Source organism: Corvus hawaiiensis, chromosome 14 (genome assembly GCF_020740725.1).
Source record: "Corvus hawaiiensis isolate bCorHaw1 chromosome 14, bCorHaw1.pri.cur, whole genome shotgun sequence".
Taxonomy (NCBI): Eukaryota; Metazoa; Chordata; class Aves; order Passeriformes; family Corvidae; genus Corvus; species Corvus hawaiiensis.
Genome location: NC_063226.1, coordinates 15,442,516 through 15,460,851, shown reverse-complemented (window position 1 = coordinate 15,460,851; position 18,336 = coordinate 15,442,516). Strand labels below are relative to the sequence as shown.

Genomic DNA, 18,336 nt, shown 5'->3' with positions numbered 1-18,336 from the left:
CTGGGGCTGGGGCTGGGGCTGGGGCAGCCAGCCCGACACAAACAAGCCCCCATGGCAGGAGCAGAGGTGGCGCTCCAGGAGCTGTGCACGGGCTGCTTTGTTTTGCGGGAAAGGAAGGGCTCGGGCTGCTCCACTCCCCTTGTTTGCTTCGGGCTCGCCGTGCCTGTTGGGGGGCAGTGCAGGGGGGAAGGGAGAAAGCGTGGGCTTCCCTCGCCCGTGGGTGGGTTTTTCCCCAGCATGTAGGGAAGGTTGGGCCTTCCTCAGGCCCCCGACAGAGAGAAGATTTTTGACCTTTTTTCTTGTTTCTCCTTTTGGTCTGTAATCCCTTTTCATTAATTTGTTGTTTGTTTTTCTTCGAGGAAGCGTTGTAGGTGGTGTCCAGTCTGGATCGGGAAGTGCTTGGGACCAGCTGCGGCGTGGATGGGACGTGGCCTTGGAGAAGGCCGAGGACATCGCTTGGGAGCAGCTTTTCTTCCGGCGGCGGGTGGCGTGCGGTGGGTCCCCGTCTTCTTGGCACGGGTGGGATAAGGGCTTTTGGGAGATGGCAGCGAGCACAGGAGCATCCCGCTCTGGGCAGCTGCTGAGGAGGTGGATCTGCCACGGCTGGCTGCGGGTGATGGCACGTGTCCTGCCATCCTGCTCTCCTGCCAAAGGCAGCAGGGACGGGCGGCTTCGGGCACCGCTCTGAGCACGGCCAGCACGGCCTGGGCACCGCGGGCGGCTGGGACAAGGGGGACAGCAGCCTTCACGTGACGGGCGGTTTCTGCTTTCTCTCCTTGCAGCCGGGCTCTGTGGATGCTGAGGCTGCTCTGGGCTCCGCCAGGGCTCTGCTGCGGCTCAGCACCGGGCCGGAAGAAGCCAAAGAAGAACCGGTGTGAGCTGCAGCAGAGACGTGCCCGAGCATTTCGGCAACGCAGCTCAAGCCTGCAGAGTGCACGCCTCCAGGGGAAAACATGACACCCCCCCCCCGCCCCAAATAAACTTGTTCAATAACTTGTGAAATGAAATCAATGTGGGATGACCCCAAATGACGTTTCTCAGCTTGCTCAAGCTTTAGCTCAGCCCTTCTCTGAACAGTTCTCTGCCCCACCTGCCCTTTAGTTCACAAGTGCTCCCTCCCTCTTTTCCCCCAGTGAGTTGCCAGCTCAGGGTGGTCTCTGTCGCACTGTAGCCTTCCTTGATGCCCCTGACCACGAGGAGGAGGAGCGAGCCCCAGGTTTAGGGACTCATCCTGTCACTGGCAGAAGAACAGCAATGTCTCAGAGGTCCGGTGAGACCTGAGTGTCATTCAAGAGCTGCCCTCCAGGCCTCAGCTCTCCTCACTGTTAGCTTCCCACTGCCACTTATCCTCGTCCTTGCAGCAGGATGAGCTCTGTGAATGCCCTTGACCCTCCCCACTCCTGCCAGCCCAGCCACCCAGCTCAGTTCGGCTTAAGCTGAAGCTTCTTTGTCTCCTCTGGCACGCCAGTGCAGTTCCCTCTGCGGGGAGCAGCAGCCCCAGAGCACAGCAGGCAACAGCGCAGGCCGCACCTGCACCAGCTCCCCTCCACGCGTGGCTGGGCTCTTGGTGGCAACTAAATGCTCCCTGTTTGCAGCTGTCACTGGAGGATGGCCCCAGGGCAGAGCCCAGCCGGGCTCCCACCGCATCCCCCGGAGCTTGGGGCAGACAGTGGTCCCAGAGCTGAGGTTAATGGTGCGCAGCCGGCGCTGCGGCTCGCAGTCAGTGTTTGCAAGTGTTGCCTTCTCACCTCCTGCAAGTTGTGGGGAAAACGAGCTGTGCGGCCGGGCCAGCACTGCCCCTCTGGGCAGTGACAAGGCTCAAGGTCTTTGCTGTTGCAGAGGAGCCGGCATTGAGCCTTAGCAGGGCCCGGCAGGTGCGGAGCCGGATCTCGCCTGCTGCCCGGGGCTCGCTGCCCGCCAACCGCCCCCACCCGCCGCGCTGCGTTCTGCAGGGATAGAAGGCTCTGTCTGCACAAGGGTTCCCATAATGTCTTTGTACCCGTGGCTGCGGAACGAGCACGGAGAGCGAAAGTGTCAGTCACGTTGCTTGTGCAACGCATCAAAGAAATGCGGTCGCCAGTCGGGCTATAACCAGAGACGTTTATTAAAAGTGTCGATAGCTTTTATAATCTTTTCACCATCGGGTTAGAATAGTGTGAGCCTGGATAGCCAATAGTAAAATTGTTAATAAGCTTGCTAACCAATAATAGTCGTGATCAAGTCCCTAACAGCAACATCAGACTTTTCTCCCAAAGATAAATGCTTGTGTAATACTTCTTTCTGCAAACTATTGTGCACCTGCTACTTGTTACATTTTTAAAAACTTTGTTCCATCTCTCCTGCCTTGACTGAATAGTCCTTGCTTTCTAACTAAACGCTCTGTGTTCTCCCAGTTGCAAGTTCCCGGTGTTTTCTTACTCTACTGGGTCTTTCTGACTAAGCACTGAAGTCAAGACTCAAAATGCGTAACACCTTCTTTTTCTAATTGAATCTCTTGATCACAACAACACTCCCCCACAAACAGCCCTGGTTCCTCAGAGCCTGCCTGTACATTCCCGAAGCAAACTTCAGAGAAAGAAATGATCGGGTTTCTGCACCCTTTCATTCACCGTGATGCGCCGTCAGGAGGCTGCTGTTGCCTCTGCCTTGTGAATTGGACCCCACGGCTGCTGTGGCACCCCTTCCGGCTGCCACCTGCATTTTTCAGCCAAACTGCAACTGCCGCTTTCAAGCAGGCCTATCCACGGTGCTTTCACGACAGCGAAGTCAGTCTTTTTGTCGCAGGCATAAGGATCAGCAGATACTGGAATGCCCACCACCCCTGAGCACTAAGGCGAGGAGAATGAAAGCCATACAGGCCACATTCACAGCGCTCAAACGCAGCCCTGTTGCTGGTGCTCTTGAAATAGAATCAGCTGACAGAGGCCAGCACAGAAATTGCCTCTGGAGTGTGGAATGAAACGAAAAACTCCACCGGGAGAAAGAGGAAGCAGAACTTCTGCACTCGCTTCATTGCTTCTTCCCAGCAGCAGGAGACGTGGATGTCCAGAGGTACGTGCCGCTGCTGCTGACCACAGTGAGAGCACAGCCTGCTGCCCAGTCCCAGCGGGAACCCCAGCCCAGCCCGGGGAGCTCCCGCAGCGTCGGCAGCTCAGCGGACGCGGTGCCGGGGCCGCAGCCCCGGGGACACGCCCGCCCATTGTGGGGCAGCGGCGCAGGCGCAATGTCCTGCGGCCCAAACTTGCTGCTGCTGCCACGCACGGCCCATCCTTCTCCCCCTCCTCCTCTCCCAGCACGGCGCAAATTGCACCTCGCGGGATGCTTCCCCGGAGGCTGCTCAGGCGCCCCGCTCCTCTTTCCACCTGAGCGTCACTGCGGAGGAATCTTTGGCGCGCTTCCGTAAGCCCGGGCCTCTGGCTTCGTGCTGAATCGGGGATGCAAACGGCCTTGTTAAGAAAGTCAAAAGCCAAGGGAACGGATTAGGAATTATTAGAAAAAACTACCCTTCTTCCAGGCAAGGTACACCAAGTCATTTCCCACATTTCTCCTTTGCAGATTCTTTCAGTCGTCTGCTCGGAGAGCTCCAGCTTCTTCTGGTGCTTCCCATGAACCGATTGTACTCTTGATTTGCGCACCAACGCACCAGATGTGCAAGCATCTACGCTGAACTCAGAAACCAACCGCCTCTGTCAGACCATTCTCACGTTCCAGGTCACTTGCAAGATGTCCACTGAGAGCTTGGAAGGATTAGCCCACAGCTCTCCACTTCTGGCTGCAGGCTCCGGAGATTCTTTCTCTCCATTCAGCCAGCCTAACAACTGCTGCTACCCCCTCCTCCTGTTTCCTTAGCCTAGAACAGTAACGACGGAAACCTTACCCACCGCACAACTCGCTAGCCCACCAGGAGGAGAAAGGACAAGTTGTCAAGCTCTCAAAACCTTGGTCCTGCTTTGCTGCAAGAGTCGTGCTGCACACACAGTGTGGCAAGCCAAGAGAAGCTGCACGTGATGGCACATCTTGTGACAGGAGCTCGAGCAAGGTCTCCAGGAAAGGGTCTTGGAAAGAGCAGACATCACTGTGGGCAAGATTCTTGCAAAAGCAAAACAGCTTCCCAGAAGTGACATGCAAACGGAAAGAAACAGCCCAAGATGTTCCCGTATACTATTAATTGCTTCCCTTCTAGGCTCCCCTTTTCTGTCTTGCACTAGTTCTACCCCACTGTCATTCCAAACTGATCTTACCTAGAAGACCTAGGACTTAGCAAGTTTGAGACACTCTACAGTATCATTAGCTACACACAGTTTGCCTTCTCCCTGTTTGGCTTTGAAAGCAATGCTGGAGACACCAGAAGCCTGCCAATGGAAGATTTTAGAGCCCAGTGCATTGCTCGGCTCTGGCTTCTAGAGACAGGGCATGTGCTCCCATGGGACTGCACCCTCAGCAGTGACAACAGACAGCAGAAGCAACAAAGGTGATTCCCATGACACTGTCGCAGGGCTCAAGACTCCGTGTCTTGGCTTCACATGGCAAAGTTCACTGTCTGTTTGGACAGACTCAGCATCCAAACTAGTCTGCTTTTCTACCTGTGTCAATGAACAGCAGGAGAAGGAAACCAGCCTGCAGTTTCTTTGCAGAGAGGGCCTTTGCTCCCGGCTGAAAGTGCTGGATTGGCAGGGAGGAGGCAGACAGCTGAGAGCTGAGCTGCTCTATTGGACTGGCATCAGAACTCGGCAAAAAGAGTGTTTCCATTCTTTTCCTTGAATCCTCCTATCGGCAGTCTCCGATTTTCACCTGGAACCGGACAAGAAAATAGCAACAGCCCTGGCGACGAGGGCACCGCGCCGGGCACGGCCCCGCCGCTCCCACTGCCCACGCCGAGCGGCCGGGGAGCAGCGCTGCGCCCCGCAGGGGCCGCACGTCTCCCTCCTCACGTCCTGCTCTGCCCTCCCACGGGGCTGGCTCCGCCTGGCGCTGGCAGGCGCCTCATTCAGCACTTTGCTCTGCTCCAGGCAAAAAGTGCGGACAGCGCTTTGCTTGCTCGTGAGCAAGAGACCGCGGCGCGGGGCGAGCGAGCAGCAGGGGCAAGTTGCAAGACTGCCGCAAGGAAGAGTTACAATCTGGTGAAGAGGAAGCTAAACAAGACGGTGCGTGTGGCGCGGCTGCGGGAGGAAGAGATGCTCCGTGACTCCGCTTCGGCCCCGGAGCGCAGCGGCCCGTGCTGGCCCGGGGCGCGCGGGGCTCGGCCGCGGGGCGCGCGGCGGAAAAACGGACACCCGGGCAACAGACACACGGACACGCGGACAAACGCTCCCAGCGCTTCAGCGGCAGCGGCGGCAGCGGCAGCAGCGGCAGCAGCAGAAGAGCAACACAAAAGCAGCGGTTCTCCAGAGCCTCCGCGTTCCTTCTCCTGCTCCTCCTCTCCTTCTCCCAGCGTCCCGCATCCCCTGTCCCGCTCTCCCTTCAGTGCTCCACCCCCTCCGCCCCTTCCGCGGCCTCCCTCTCCCCATGCCAGGCCGGGCCATGCGCCCGGCCCGCCCGCGGCCCCGGGCGGGGCTGCGCCCTCCCCGCCCCCGGGCGTCCCGCCGCGGTCTCGCCTCCGCCCGGCTCTTGCCGTACTGGCGGTGGCGCTGCTGGGCGGGCATCAGTGCCTGCCTCTTGGGCAGCATTGCCAGCCTCTGGCTCCGGCTGGTCCGACTCCGGCCCCGGCCCCAGGCCCGCCTCCGACTCCGACTCCGGCCCCGGCCCCGGCCCCGGCCCCGGCCCCGGCCCCGGCCCCGGCTCCTCCCGGGACCCGCCGCGGACACAGACGGCGCGGCCGCTCCCGCCGCGTCCGCGGCGTCTTCCCCGGTCCGAGCTCTTCCCCTCGGCAGCGCGGCCCCCGCCCCCGAGCTGCCGGTGTCCCCTTCGAAAGAGGCAACATCTGGGGATACCCGGCCCGGGGCGGTTGAGGAGCGGCCGCGGGCCGTTTCTGGCGCCGGGCCGAGCGCTGACAGCCGCGTGTCGCCGGCAGGGAAGGCGCAGCAGGGCCTGACGGAGCGCTACCGGGTGGGCTCGCTGCTGGGGCGCGGCGGCTTCGGCAGCGTGTTCGCGGCGACGCGGCTCTCGGACGGCGCCCCGGTGAGTGGCGGGGCCGGCGGCGGGCGCAGGAGGAGGGGGGGCGGAGGAGGAGGAGGGCGCAGGAGAAGGAGGATGGGGCTCGGCAGGGCGGGCGGCGAGCTCAACCCGCTGCTTCCCTTGGCTTGCAGGTGGCCATCAAACGGGTGCCACGGAACCGCATCCGTCATTGGGGCGAGCTGGTGAGTGAGCGGGGGGAGGAGGGGGGTGGTGGGCAGCGGGAGAAGCCGGGGCGTGACGGGCGGGGATAAGCCGAGGCCCGGGAGGGTGGAAGGCGGCAGGACGCCTCGGGGGAGAGCGGGCGTGGGGGCAGCGGAGGGCGCAGAGCATCCCGGGCTGGGCGAGGGCCTTCCCGAGCCCTGGCACGGCATCAGCCCCACTGACGGCATCGTGCTCCTCCCGCAGCCCAACGGCACCAGCGCACCACTCGAGGTCGTGCTGCTGGACAAGGTGTCCACCGGCTTCCCTGGTGTGGTGCAGCTCCTCGAGTGGCTCGAGCTCCCCAACAACGTGGTGCTGGTGATGGAGCGGCCGGAGCACTCTCAGGACCTGCTTCGTTTTATTCGAGAGCGGGGCTTCCTGTCAGAGGAGGTGGCACGGGAGCTCTTCCGCCAGGTCCTGGAGGCCGTGCGGCACTGCACCAGCTGCGGGGTCCTTCACAGGGACCTGAAACCAGAGAACATCCTGGTTGACCTGGCCACCGGCCAGGCCAAATTGATTGACTTTGGCTGCGGCACCCACCTGCAAGACACAGCCTACACCCGCTTTGCAGGTGAGTCCCCGCCGGGGTAGGCTCCCGGTGCCGGCATCTCGCGGCCCAGCCTGGCTGTGGCAGCGGGGATTCTCCCTTTTGATGCCAGGACCGAGTGTTCAGCCCAGTTGCTTTTGAGTGTGGGTGGCCAGGGGGCCATCTTCCAGCGCTGCTGGCAGCCTTCGCCAGCCACTCTGCCCAGGACTGGCGCTGGGGCTGGGGCAGCCAGCGTGACAAAAACACACCCGTGGGTGGGGGTAGCAGAGAGGGTGGGGCCAGAAGCTGTGCACCCGCCGGTTTGGTGTGCAGGCGAGAAAGGGCTTGGACTGCTCAGCTTGCCTGGTTTGCCTTGGCTTCAGAATGTTTTTTGGGGCAATGCAGGCAGGCAGGGTGAAGGCATGGTTTTTCCCCCCCGGCACTGAGCGGGTTTTCCCTTTGCGTGGAATGCTCGGGCCTTGCCAGGGCTTCCGCTGCCCTCTTGCGACACCGGTGGCTTCTTTTACAACCCACAGTTTGTCCGCAAGTCACAGGCGCTGGCGAGAGGGCAGCGGGTCACGCCGCGTGCCACTGGTGCGGCCCCCGCGTGCCCAGGGATGCTGGGGCGAGGCTCCGGGAGCAGGCAGCATCCCCCTAATGAACTGCCTCTCTATTCCGTAGGAACACCATCGTACAGCCCCCCGGAATGGAACCACTTTGGCTGGTACTACGGCGAGGCAGCTACCGTCTGGTCCCTGGGCATCGTGCTGCACCAGATGGTCTGCGGGCAGCACCCGTTCCCGAAGGGCCGGAACATCAGCTGGGGCCAGCTGTCGCTCCCACAACGGCTCTCTCAAGGTGGATGCTCATCTCTGCGGCACGGGGGGAATAGCGGTGCTGGGAGACAGCAGCGGGCTCACGAGCATCCCGCTCTGGCAGCTGCCGAGGAGGTGGCACATGCCCCGCTCTCCTGCTCTCCTCCAAAACAAAGAATGGATGGGAAAGTTCAGGCACAGCTTGGAGCCGCCATGGCATGGCCTGGGCATGGCAATAGTGGGGCAAAGCGGACAGGAGCCTTCTGCAACTGACCGGCGCTTTCTGGTTTCTCCCCGCAGACTGCAAGGAACTCATCAGATGGTGTCTGTCCCTGCACTCCTTGGACAGGCCCTCATTAGAAGACCTGTCGTGTGATCCTTGGCTGCAGGATATTCACCATCCGTAGAAGAAGGGAGAGAGCCACAGGCACACTTTGATCCAGGGAGCCGGTAAGTTACAGCTCCACACGTGCCTTGGCAAGAAGAAGCCAAGAAACGCAGGCTTTTTTGCCCTGCCTGTATCGCTGCGCAGGGGTCGTCAGATGGGAACACGCAGCCCTTGTGCTGGAGCTGAGCTGCTCTTCCCAGCACTGGTGGCCGCCGTGCAAGCTGCTTTTGCTTGTCCTGCTTCACTGACAGCCGGGGCCCTGGGCGGGGCACTGACAGCCTGCTCTCAGCCGCAGGGAAGAAGGAGCCCCTGGAGAAGCTGTGCCAGGTGGGGCTGCTGCGTCTGGAGACATGGAGGACGACGTCAAGGATGACGAGCTCTTCCTCGACCTGGCCACCGGCAAGCTGAAGATGATGGGCTTTGATTCTGGCACCTTCTTCAAAGCCAGGCTCCACAGCGAATTTACAGATGAGTCCACACCCAGGGGGATGCTCCCAGATTTGGGCATTGCACGGCCTGGCCGGGAAGCAAAGGTATCCCCCCTTTGCTGGGGCGGATGCAACTAATTCTTCAGCCGGCTGCCAAGCTGCTTTTCGGCGGGGCGGGCGGGATGGGCTGGGGTGCTTACGAAATGGGAGTCGGCCCCTGGCCCTGCCAACAGCCCCCACCACCCACTGTTCCCCGGGCTGGGGCTGGGGCTGGGGCTGGGGCAGCCAGCCCGACACAAACAAGCCCCCATGGCAGGAGCAGAGGTGGCGCTCCAGGAGCTGTGCACGGGCTGCTTTGTTTTGCGGGAAAGGAAGGGCTCGGGCTGCTCCACTCCCCTTGTTTGCTTCGGGCTCGCCGTGCCTGTTGGGGGGCAGTGCAGGGGGGAAGGGAGAAAGCGTGGGCTTCCCTCGCCCGTGGGTGGGTTTTTCCCCAGCATGTAGGGAAGGTTGGGCCTTCCTCAGGCCCCCGACAGAGAGAAGATTTTTGACCTTTTTTCTTGTTTCTCCTTTTGGTCTGTAATCCCTTTTCATTAATTTGTTGTTTGTTTTTCTTCGAGGAAGCGTTGTAGGTGGTGTCCAGTCTGGATCGGGAAGTGCTTGGGACCAGCTGCGGCGTGGATGGGACGTGGCCTTGGAGAAGGCCGAGGACATCGCTTGGGAGCAGCTTTTCTTCCGGCGGCGGGTGGCGTGCGGTGGGTCCCCGTCTTCTTGGCACGGGTGGGATAAGGGCTTTTGGGAGATGGCAGCGAGCACAGGAGCATCCCGCTCTGGGCAGCTGCTGAGGAGGTGGATCTGCCACGGCTGGCTGCGGGTGGTGGCACGTGTCCTGCCATCCTGCTCTCCTGCCAAAGGCAGCAGGGACGGGCGGCTTCGGGCACCGCTCTGAGCACGGCCAGCACGGCCTGGGCACCGCGGGCGGCTGGGACAAGGGGGACAGCAGCCTTCACGTGACGGGCGGTTTCTGCTTTCTCTCCTTGCAGCCGGGCTCTGTGGATGCTGAGGCTGCTCTGGGCTCCGCCAGGGCTCTGCTGCGGCTCAGCACCGGGCCGGAAGAAGCCAAAGAAGAACCGGTGTGAGCTGCAGCAGAGACGTGCCCGAGCATTTCGGCAACGCAGCTCAAGCCTGCAGAGTGCACGCCTCCAGGGGAAAACATGACACCCCCCCCCCGCCCCAAATAAACTTGTTCAATAACTTGTGAAATGAAATCAATGTGGGATGACCCCAAATGACGTTTCTCAGCTTGCTCAAGCTTTAGCTCAGCCCTTCTCTGAACAGTTCTCTGCCCCACCTGCCCTTTAGTTCACAAGTGCTCCCTCCCTCTTTTCCCCCAGTGAGTTGCCAGCTCAGGGTGGTCTCTGTCGCACTGTAGCCTTCCTTGATGCCCCTGACCACGAGGAGGAGGAGCGAGCCCCAGGTTTAGGGACTCATCCTGTCACTGGCAGAAGAACAGCAATGTCTCAGAGGTCCGGTGAGACCTGAGTGTCATTCAAGAGCTGCCCTCCAGGCCTCAGCTCTCCTCACTGTTAGCTTCCCACTGCCACTTATCCTCGTCCTTGCAGCAGGATGAGCTCTGTGAATGCCCTTGACCCTCCCCACTCCTGCCAGCCCAGCCACCCAGCTCAGTTCGGCTTAAGCTGAAGCTTCTTTGTCTCCTCTGGCACGCCAGTGCAGTTCCCTCTGCGGGGAGCAGCAGCCCCAGAGCACAGCAGGCAACAGCGCAGGCCGCACCTGCACCAGCTCCCCTCCACGCGTGGCTGGGCTCTTGGTGGCAACTAAATGCTCCCTGTTTGCAGCTGTCACTGGAGGATGGCCCCAGGGCAGAGCCCAGCCGGGCTCCCACCGCATCCCCCGGAGCTTGGGGCAGACAGTGGTCCCAGAGCTGAGGTTAATGGTGCGCAGCCGGCGCTGCGGCTCGCAGTCAGTGTTTGCAAGTGTTGCCTTCTCACCTCCTGCAAGTTGTGGGGAAAACGAGCTGTGCGGCCGGGCCAGCACTGCCCCTCTGGGCAGTGACAAGGCTCAAGGTCTTTGCTGTTGCAGAGGAGCCGGCATTGAGCCTTAGCAGGGCCCGGCAGGTGCGGAGCCGGATCTCGCCTGCTGCCCGGGGCTCGCTGCCCGCCAACCGCCCCCACCCGCCGCGCTGCGTTCTGCAGGGATAGAAGGCTCTGTCTGCACAAGGGTTCCCATAATGTCTTTGTACCCGTGGCTGCGGAACGAGCACGGAGAGCGAAAGTGTCAGTCACGTTGCTTGTGCAACGCATCAAAGAAATGCGGTCGCCAGTCGGGCTATAACCAGAGACGTTTATTAAAAGTGTCGATAGCTTTTATAATCTTTTCACCATCGGGTTAGAATAGTGTGAGCCTGGATAGCCAATAGTAAAATTGTTAATAAGCTTGCTAACCAATAATAGTCGTGATCAAGTCCCTAACAGCAACATCAGACTTTTCTCCCAAAGATAAATGCTTGTGTAATACTTCTTTCTGCAAACTATTGTGCACCTGCTACTTGTTACATTTTTAAAAACTTTGTTCCATCTCTCCTGCCTTGACTGAATAGTCCTTGCTTTCTAACTAAACGCTCTGTGTTCTCCCAGTTGCAAGTTCCCGGTGTTTTCTTACTCTACTGGGTCTTTCTGACTAAGCACTGAAGTCAAGACTCAAAATGCGTAACACCTTCTTTTTCTAATTGAATCTCTTGATCACAACAACACTCCCCCACAAACAGCCCTGGTTCCTCAGAGCCTGCCTGTACATTCCCGAAGCAAACTTCAGAGAAAGAAATGATCGGGTTTCTGCACCCTTTCATTCACCGTGATGCGCCGTCAGGAGGCTGCTGTTGCCTCTGCCTTGTGAATTGGACCCCACGGCTGCTGTGGCACCCCTTCCGGCTGCCACCTGCATTTTTCAGCCAAACTGCAACTGCCGCTTTCAAGCAGGCCTATCCACGGTGCTTTCACGACAGCGAAGTCAGTCTTTTTGTCGCAGGCATAAGGATCAGCAGATACTGGAATGCCCACCACCCCTGAGCACTAAGGCGAGGAGAATGAAAGCCATACAGGCCACATTCACAGCGCTCAAACGCAGCCCTGTTGCTGGTGCTCTTGAAATAGAATCAGCTGACAGAGGCCAGCACAGAAATTGCCTCTGGAGTGTGGAATGAAACGAAAAACTCCACCGGGAGAAAGAGGAAGCAGAACTTCTGCACTCGCTTCATTGCTTCTTCCCAGCAGCAGGAGACGTGGATGTCCAGAGGTACGTGCCGCTGCTGCTGACCACAGTGAGAGCACAGCCTGCTGCCCAGTCCCAGCGGGAACCCCAGCCCAGCCCGGGGAGCTCCCGCAGCGTCGGCAGCTCAGCGGACGCGGTGCCGGGGCCGCAGCCCCGGGGACACGCCCGCCCATTGTGGGGCAGCAGCGCAGGCGCAATGTCCTGCGGCCCAAACTTGCTGCTGCTGCCACGCACGGCCCATCCTTCTCCCCCTCCTCCTCTCCCAGCACGGCGCAAATTGCACCTCGCGGGATGCTTCCCCGGAGGCTGCTCAGGCGCCCCGCTCCTCTTTCCACCTGAGCGTCACTGCGGAGGAATCTTTGGCGCGCTTCCGTAAGCCCGGGCCTCTGGCTTCGTGCTGAATCGGGGATGCAAACGGCCTTGTTAAGAAAGTCAAAAGCCAAGGGAACGGATTAGGAATTATTAGAAAAAACTACCCTTCTTCCAGGCAAGGTACACCAAGTCATTTCCCACATTTCTCCTTTGCAGATTCTTTCAGTCGTCTGCTCGGAGAGCTCCAGCTTCTTCTGGTGCTTCCCATGAACCGATTGTACTCTTGATTTGCGCACCAACGCACCAGATGTGCAAGCATCTACGCTGAACTCAGAAACCAACCGCCTCTGTCAGACCATTCTCACGTTCCAGGTCACTTGCAAGATGTCCACTGAGAGCTTGGAAGGATTAGCCCACAGCTCTCCACTTCTGGCTGCAGGCTCCGGAGATTCTTTCTCTCCATTCAGCCAGCCTAACAACTGCTGCTACCCCCTCCTCCTGTTTCCTTAGCCTAGAACAGTAACGACGGAAACCTTACCCACCGCACAACTCGCTAGCCCACCAGGAGGAGAAAGGACAAGTTGTCAAGCTCTCAAAACCTTGGTCCTGCTTTGCTGCAAGAGTCGTGCTGCACACACAGTGTGGCAAGCCAAGAGAAGCTGCACGTGATGGCACATCTTGTGACAGGAGCTCGAGCAAGGTCTCCAGGAAAGGGTCTTGGAAAGAGCAGACATCACTGTGGGCAAGATTCTTGCAAAAGCAAAACAGCTTCCCAGAAGTGACATGCAAACGGAAAGAAACAGCCCAAGATGTTCCCGTATACTATTAATTGCTTCCCTTCTAGGCTCCCCTTTTCTGTCTTGCACTAGTTCTACCCCACTGTCATTCCAAACTGATCTTACCTAGAAGACCTAGGACTTAGCAAGTTTGAGACACTCTACAGTATCATTAGCTACACACAGTTTGCCTTCTCCCTGTTTGGCTTTGAAAGCAATGCTGGAGACACCAGAAGCCTGCCAATGGAAGATTTTAGAGCCCAGTGCATTGCTCGGCTCTGGCTTCTAGAGACAGGGCATGTGCTCCCATGGGACTGCACCCTCAGCAGTGACAACAGACAGCAGAAGCAACAAAGGTGATTCCCATGACACTGTCGCAGGGCTCAAGACTCCGTGTCTTGGCTTCACATGGCAAAGTTCACTGTCTGTTTGGACAGACTCAGCATCCAAACTAGTCTGCTTTTCTACCTGTGTCAATGAACAGCAGGAGAAGGAAACCAGCCTGCAGTTTCTTTGCAGAGAGGGCCTTTGCTCCCGGCTGAAAATGCTGGATTGGCAGGGAGGAGGCAGACAGCTGAGAGCTGAGCTGCTCTATTGGACTGGCATCAGAACTCGGCAAAAAGAGTGTTTCCATTCTTTTCCTTGAATCCTCCTATCGGCAGTCTCCGATTTTCACCTGGAACCGGACAAGAAAATAGCAACAGCCCTGGCGACGAGGGCACCGCGCCGGGCACGGCCCCGCCGCTCCCACTGCCCACGCCGAGCGGCCGGGGAGCAGCGCTGCGCCCCGCAGGGGCCGCACGTCTCCCTCCTCACGTCCTGCTCTGCCCTCCCACGGGGCTGGCTCCGCCTGGCGCTGGCAGGCGCCTCATTCAGCACTTTGCTCTGCTCCAGGCAAAAAGTGCGGACAGCGCTTTGCTTGCTCGTGAGCAAGAGACCGCGGCGCGGGGCGAGCGAGCAGCAGGGGCAAGTTGCAAGACTGCCGCAAGGAAGAGTTACAATCTGGTGAAGAGGAAGCTAAACAAGACGGTGCGTGTGGCGCGGCTGCGGGAGGAAGAGATGCTCCGTGACTCCGCTTCGGCCCCGGAGCGCAGCGGCCCGTGCTGGCCCGGGGCGCGCGGGGCTCGGCCGCGGGGCGCGCGGCGGAAAAACGGACACCCGGGCAACAGACACACGGACACGCGGACAAACGCTCCCAGCGCTTCAGCGGCAGCGGCGGCAGCGGCAGCAGCGGCAGCAGCAGAAGAGCAACACAAAAGCAGCGGTTCTCCAGAGCCTCCGCGTTCCTTCTCCTGCTCCTCCTCTCCTTCTCCCAGCGTCCCGCATCCCCTGTCCCGCTCTCCCTTCAGTGCTCCACCCCCTCCGCCCCTTCCGCGGCCTCCCTCTCCCCATGCCAGGCCGGGCCATGCGCCCGGCCCGCCCGCGGCCCCGGGCGGGGCTGCGCCCTCCCCGCCCCCGGGCGTCCCGCCGCGGTCTCGCCTCCGCCCGGCTCTTGCCGTACTGGCGGTGGCGCTGCTGGGCGGGCATCAGTGCCTGCCTCTTGGGCAGCATTGCCAGCCTCTGGCTCCGGCTGGTCCGACTCCGGCCCCGGCCCCAGGCCCGCCTCCGACTCCGACTCCGGCCCCGGCCCCGGCCCCGGCCCCGGCCCCGGCCCCGGCCCCGGCTCCTCCCGGGACCCGCCGCGGACACAGACGGCGCGGCCGCTCCCGCCGCGTCCGCGGCGTCTTCCCCGGTCCGAGCTCTTCCCCTCGGCAGCGCGGCCCCCGCCCCCGAGCTGCCGGTGTCCCCTTCGAAAGAGGCAACATCTGGGGATACCCGGCCCGGGGCGGTTGAGGAGCGGCCGCGGGCCGTTTCTGGCGCCGGGCCGAGCGCTGACAGCCGCGTGTCGCCGGCAGGGAAGGCGCAGCAGGGCCTGACGGAGCGCTACCGGGTGGGCTCGCTGCTGGGGCGCGGCGGCTTCGGCAGCGTGTTCGCGGCGACGCGGCTCTCGGACGGCGCCCCGGTGAGTGGCGGGGCCGGCGGCGGGCGCAGGAGGAGGGGGGGCGGAGGAGGAGGAGGGCGCAGGAGAAGGAGGATGGGGCTCGGCAGGGCGGGCGGCGAGCTCAACCCGCTGCTTCCCTTGGCTTGCAGGTGGCCATCAAACGGGTGCCACGGAACCGCATCCGTCATTGGGGCGAGCTGGTGAGTGAGCGGGGGGAGGAGGGGGGTGGTGGGCAGCGGGAGAAGCCGGGGCGTGACGGGCGGGGATAAGCCGAGGCCCGGGAGGGTGGAAGGCGGCAGGACGCCTCGGGGGAGAGCGGGCGTGGGGGCAGCGGAGGGCGCAGAGCATCCCGGGCTGGGCGAGGGCCTTCCCGAGCCCTGGCACGGCATCAGCCCCACTGACGGCATCGTGCTCCTCCCGCAGCCCAACGGCACCAGCGCACCACTCGAGGTCGTGCTGCTGGACAAGGTGTCCACCGGCTTCCCTGGTGTGGTGCAGCTCCTCGAGTGGCTCGAGCTCCCCAACAACGTGGTGCTGGTGATGGAGCGGCCGGAGCACTCTCAGGACCTGCTTCGTTTTATTCGAGAGCGGGGCTTCCTGTCAGAGGAGGTGGCACGGGAGCTCTTCCGCCAGGTCCTGGAGGCCGTGCGGCACTGCACCAGCTGCGGGGTCCTTCACAGGGACCTGAAACCAGAGAACATCCTGGTTGACCTGGCCACCGGCCAGGCCAAATTGATTGACTTTGGCTGCGGCACCCACCTGCAAGACACAGCCTACACCCGCTTTGCAGGTGAGTCCCCGCCGGGGTAGGCTCCCGGTGCCGGCATCTCGCGGCCCAGCCTGGCTGTGGCAGCGGGGATTCTCCCTTTTGATGCCAGGACCGAGTGTTCAGCCCAGTTGCTTTTGAGTGTGGGTGGCCAGGGGGCCATCTTCCAGCGCTGCTGGCAGCCTTCGCCAGCCACTCTGCCCAGGACTGGCGCTGGGGCTGGGGCAGCCAGCGTGACAAAAACACACCCGTGGGTGGGGGTAGCAGAGAGGGTGGGGCCAGAAGCTGTGCACCCGCCGGTTTGGTGTGCAGGCGAGAAAGGGCTTGGACTGCTCAGCTTGCCTGGTTTGCCTTGGCTTCAGAATGTTTTTTGGGGCAATGCAGGCAGGCAGGGTGAAGGCATGGTTTTTCCCCCCCGGCACTGAGCGGGTTTTCCCTTTGCGTGGAATGCTCGGGCCTTGCCAGGGCTTCCGCTGCCCTCTTGCGACACCGGTGGCTTCTTTTACAACCCACAGTTTGTCCGCAAGTCACAGGCGCTGGCGAGAGGGCAGCGGGTCACGCCGCGTGCCACTGGTGCGGCCCCCGCGTGCCCAGGGATGCTGGGGTGAGGCTCCGGGAGCAGGCAGCATCCCCCTAATGAACTGCCTCTCTATTCCGTAGGAACACCATCGTACAGCCCCCCGGAATGGAACCACTTTGGCTGGTACTACGGCGAGGCAGCTACCGTCTGGTCCCTGGGCATCGTGCTGCACCAGATGGTCTGCGGGCAGCACCCGTTCCCGAAGGGCCGGAACATCAGCTGGGGCCAGCTGTCGCTCCCACAACGGCTCTCTCAAGGTGGATGCTCATCTCTGCGGCACGGGGGGAATAGCGGTGCTGGGAGACAGCAGCGGGCTCACGAGCATCCCGCTCTGGCAGCTGCTGAGGAGGTGGCACATGCCCCGCTCTCCTGCTCTCCTCCAAAACAAAGAATGGATGGGAAAGTTCAGGCACAGCTTGGAGCCGCCATGGCATGGCCTGGGCATGGCAATAGTGGGGCAAAGCGGACAGGAGCCTTCTGCAACTGACCGGCGCTTTCTGGTTTCTCCCCGCAGACTGCAAGGAACTCATCAGATGGTGTCTGTCCCTGCACTCCTTGGACAGGCCCTCATTAGAAGACCTGTCGTGTGATCCTTGGCTGCAGGATATTCACCATCCGTAGAAGAAGGGAGAGAGCCACAGGCACACTTTGATCCAGGGAGCCGGTAAGTTACAGCTCCACACGTGCCTTGGCAAGAAGAAGCCAAGAAACGCAGGCTTTTTTGCCCTGCCTGTATCGCTGCGCAGGGGTCGTCAGATGGGAACACGCAGCCCTTGTGCTGGAGCTGAGCTGCTCTTCCCAGCACTGGTGGCCGCCGTGCAAGCTGCTTTTGCTTGTCCTGCTTCACTGACAGCCGGGGCCCTGGGCGGGGCACTGACAGCCTGCTCTCAGCCGCAGGGAAGAAGGAGCCCCTGGAGAAGCTGTGCCAGGTGGGGCTGCTGCGTCTGGAGACATGGAGGACGACGTCAAGGATGACGAGCTCTTCCTCGACCTGGCCACCGGCAAGCTGAAGATGATGGGCTTTGATTCTGGCACCTTCTTCAAAGCCAGGCTCCACAGCGAATTTACAGATGAGTCCACACCCAGGGGGATGCTCCCAGATTTGGGCATTGCACGGCCTGGCCGGGAAGCAAAGGTTCCCCCCTTTGCTGGGGCGGATGCAACTAATTCTTCAGCCGGCTGCCAAGCTGCTTTTCGGCGGGGCGGGCGGGATGGGCTGGGGTGCTTACGAAATGGGAGTCGGCCCCTGGCCCTGCCAACAGCCCCCACCACCCACTGTTCCCCGGGCTGGGGCTGGGGCTGGGGCTGGGGCAGCCAGCCCGACACAAACAAGCCCCCATGGCAGGAGCAGAGGTGGCGCTCCAGGAGCTGTGCACGGGCTGCTTTGTTTTGCGGGAAAGGAAGGGCTCGGGCTGCTCCACTCCCCTTGTTTGCTTCGGGCTCGCCGTGCCTGTTGGGGGGCAGTGCAGGGGGGAAGGGAGAAAGCGTGGGCTTCCCTCGCCCGTGGGTGGGTTTTTCCCCAGCATGTAGGGAAGGTTGGGCCTTCCTCAGGCCCCCGACAGAGAGAAGATTTTTGACCTTTTTTCTTGTTTCTCCTTTTGGTCTGTAATCCCTTTTCATTAATTTGTTGTTTGTTTTTCTTCGAGGAAGCGTTGTAGGTGGTGTCCAGTCTGGATCGGGAAGTGCTTGGGACCAGCTGCGGCGTGGATGGGACGTGGCCTTGGAGAAGGCCGAGGACATCGCTTGGGAGCAGCTTTTCTTCCGGCGGCGGGTGGCGTGCGGTGGGTCCCCGTCTTCTTGGCACGGGTGGGATAAGGGCTTTTGGGAGATGGCAGCGAGCACAGGAGCATCCCGCTCTGGGCAGCTGCTGAGGAGGTGGATCTGCCACGGCTGGCTGCGGGTGGTGGCACGTGTCCTGCCATCCTGCTCTCCTGCCAAAGGCAGCAGGGACGGGCGGCTTCGGGCACCGCTCTGAGCACGGCCAGCACGGCCTGGGCACCGCGGGCGGCTGGGACAAGGGGGACAGCAGCCTTCACGTGACGGGCGGTTTCTGCTTTCTCTCCTTGCAGCCGGGCTCTGTGGATGCTGAGGCTGCTCTGGGCTCCGCCAGGGCTCTGCTGCGGCTCAGCACCGGGCCGGAAGAAGCCAAAGAAGAACCGGTGTG

At 61.3% G+C, this 18,336-nt stretch overlaps 2 protein-coding genes across 2 annotated transcripts; both read left to right on the top strand.

Moving 5' to 3' along the window:
* Positions 1–1,254: 1,254 nt before the first annotated feature.
* Positions 1,255–8,429, top strand: LOC125333361 (serine/threonine-protein kinase pim-1-like). The gene is made up of 9 exons (XM_048319225.1): positions 1,255–1,270; positions 1,596–1,719; positions 4,778–5,215; positions 5,871–6,117; positions 6,246–6,296; positions 6,520–6,886; positions 7,523–7,699; positions 7,957–8,106; positions 8,334–8,429. The coding sequence occupies exons 1-8, from the start codon at positions 1,255–1,257 to the stop codon at positions 8,061–8,063; spliced, it is 1,527 nt and encodes a 508-aa protein (XP_048175182.1). The 3' UTR covers positions 8,064–8,106; positions 8,334–8,429.
* A 1,555-nt stretch (positions 8,430–9,984) lies between these two features.
* LOC125333357 (serine/threonine-protein kinase pim-1-like) lies at positions 9,985–17,159 on the top strand. Its single transcript, XM_048319221.1, has 9 exons — positions 9,985–10,000; positions 10,326–10,449; positions 13,508–13,945; positions 14,601–14,847; positions 14,976–15,026; positions 15,250–15,616; positions 16,253–16,429; positions 16,687–16,836; positions 17,064–17,159. Exons 1-8 carry the CDS (start codon positions 9,985–9,987, stop codon positions 16,791–16,793), a joined length of 1,527 nt encoding a protein of 508 aa, XP_048175178.1. The 3' UTR covers positions 16,794–16,836; positions 17,064–17,159.
* Positions 17,160–18,336: the final 1,177 nt, after the last annotated feature.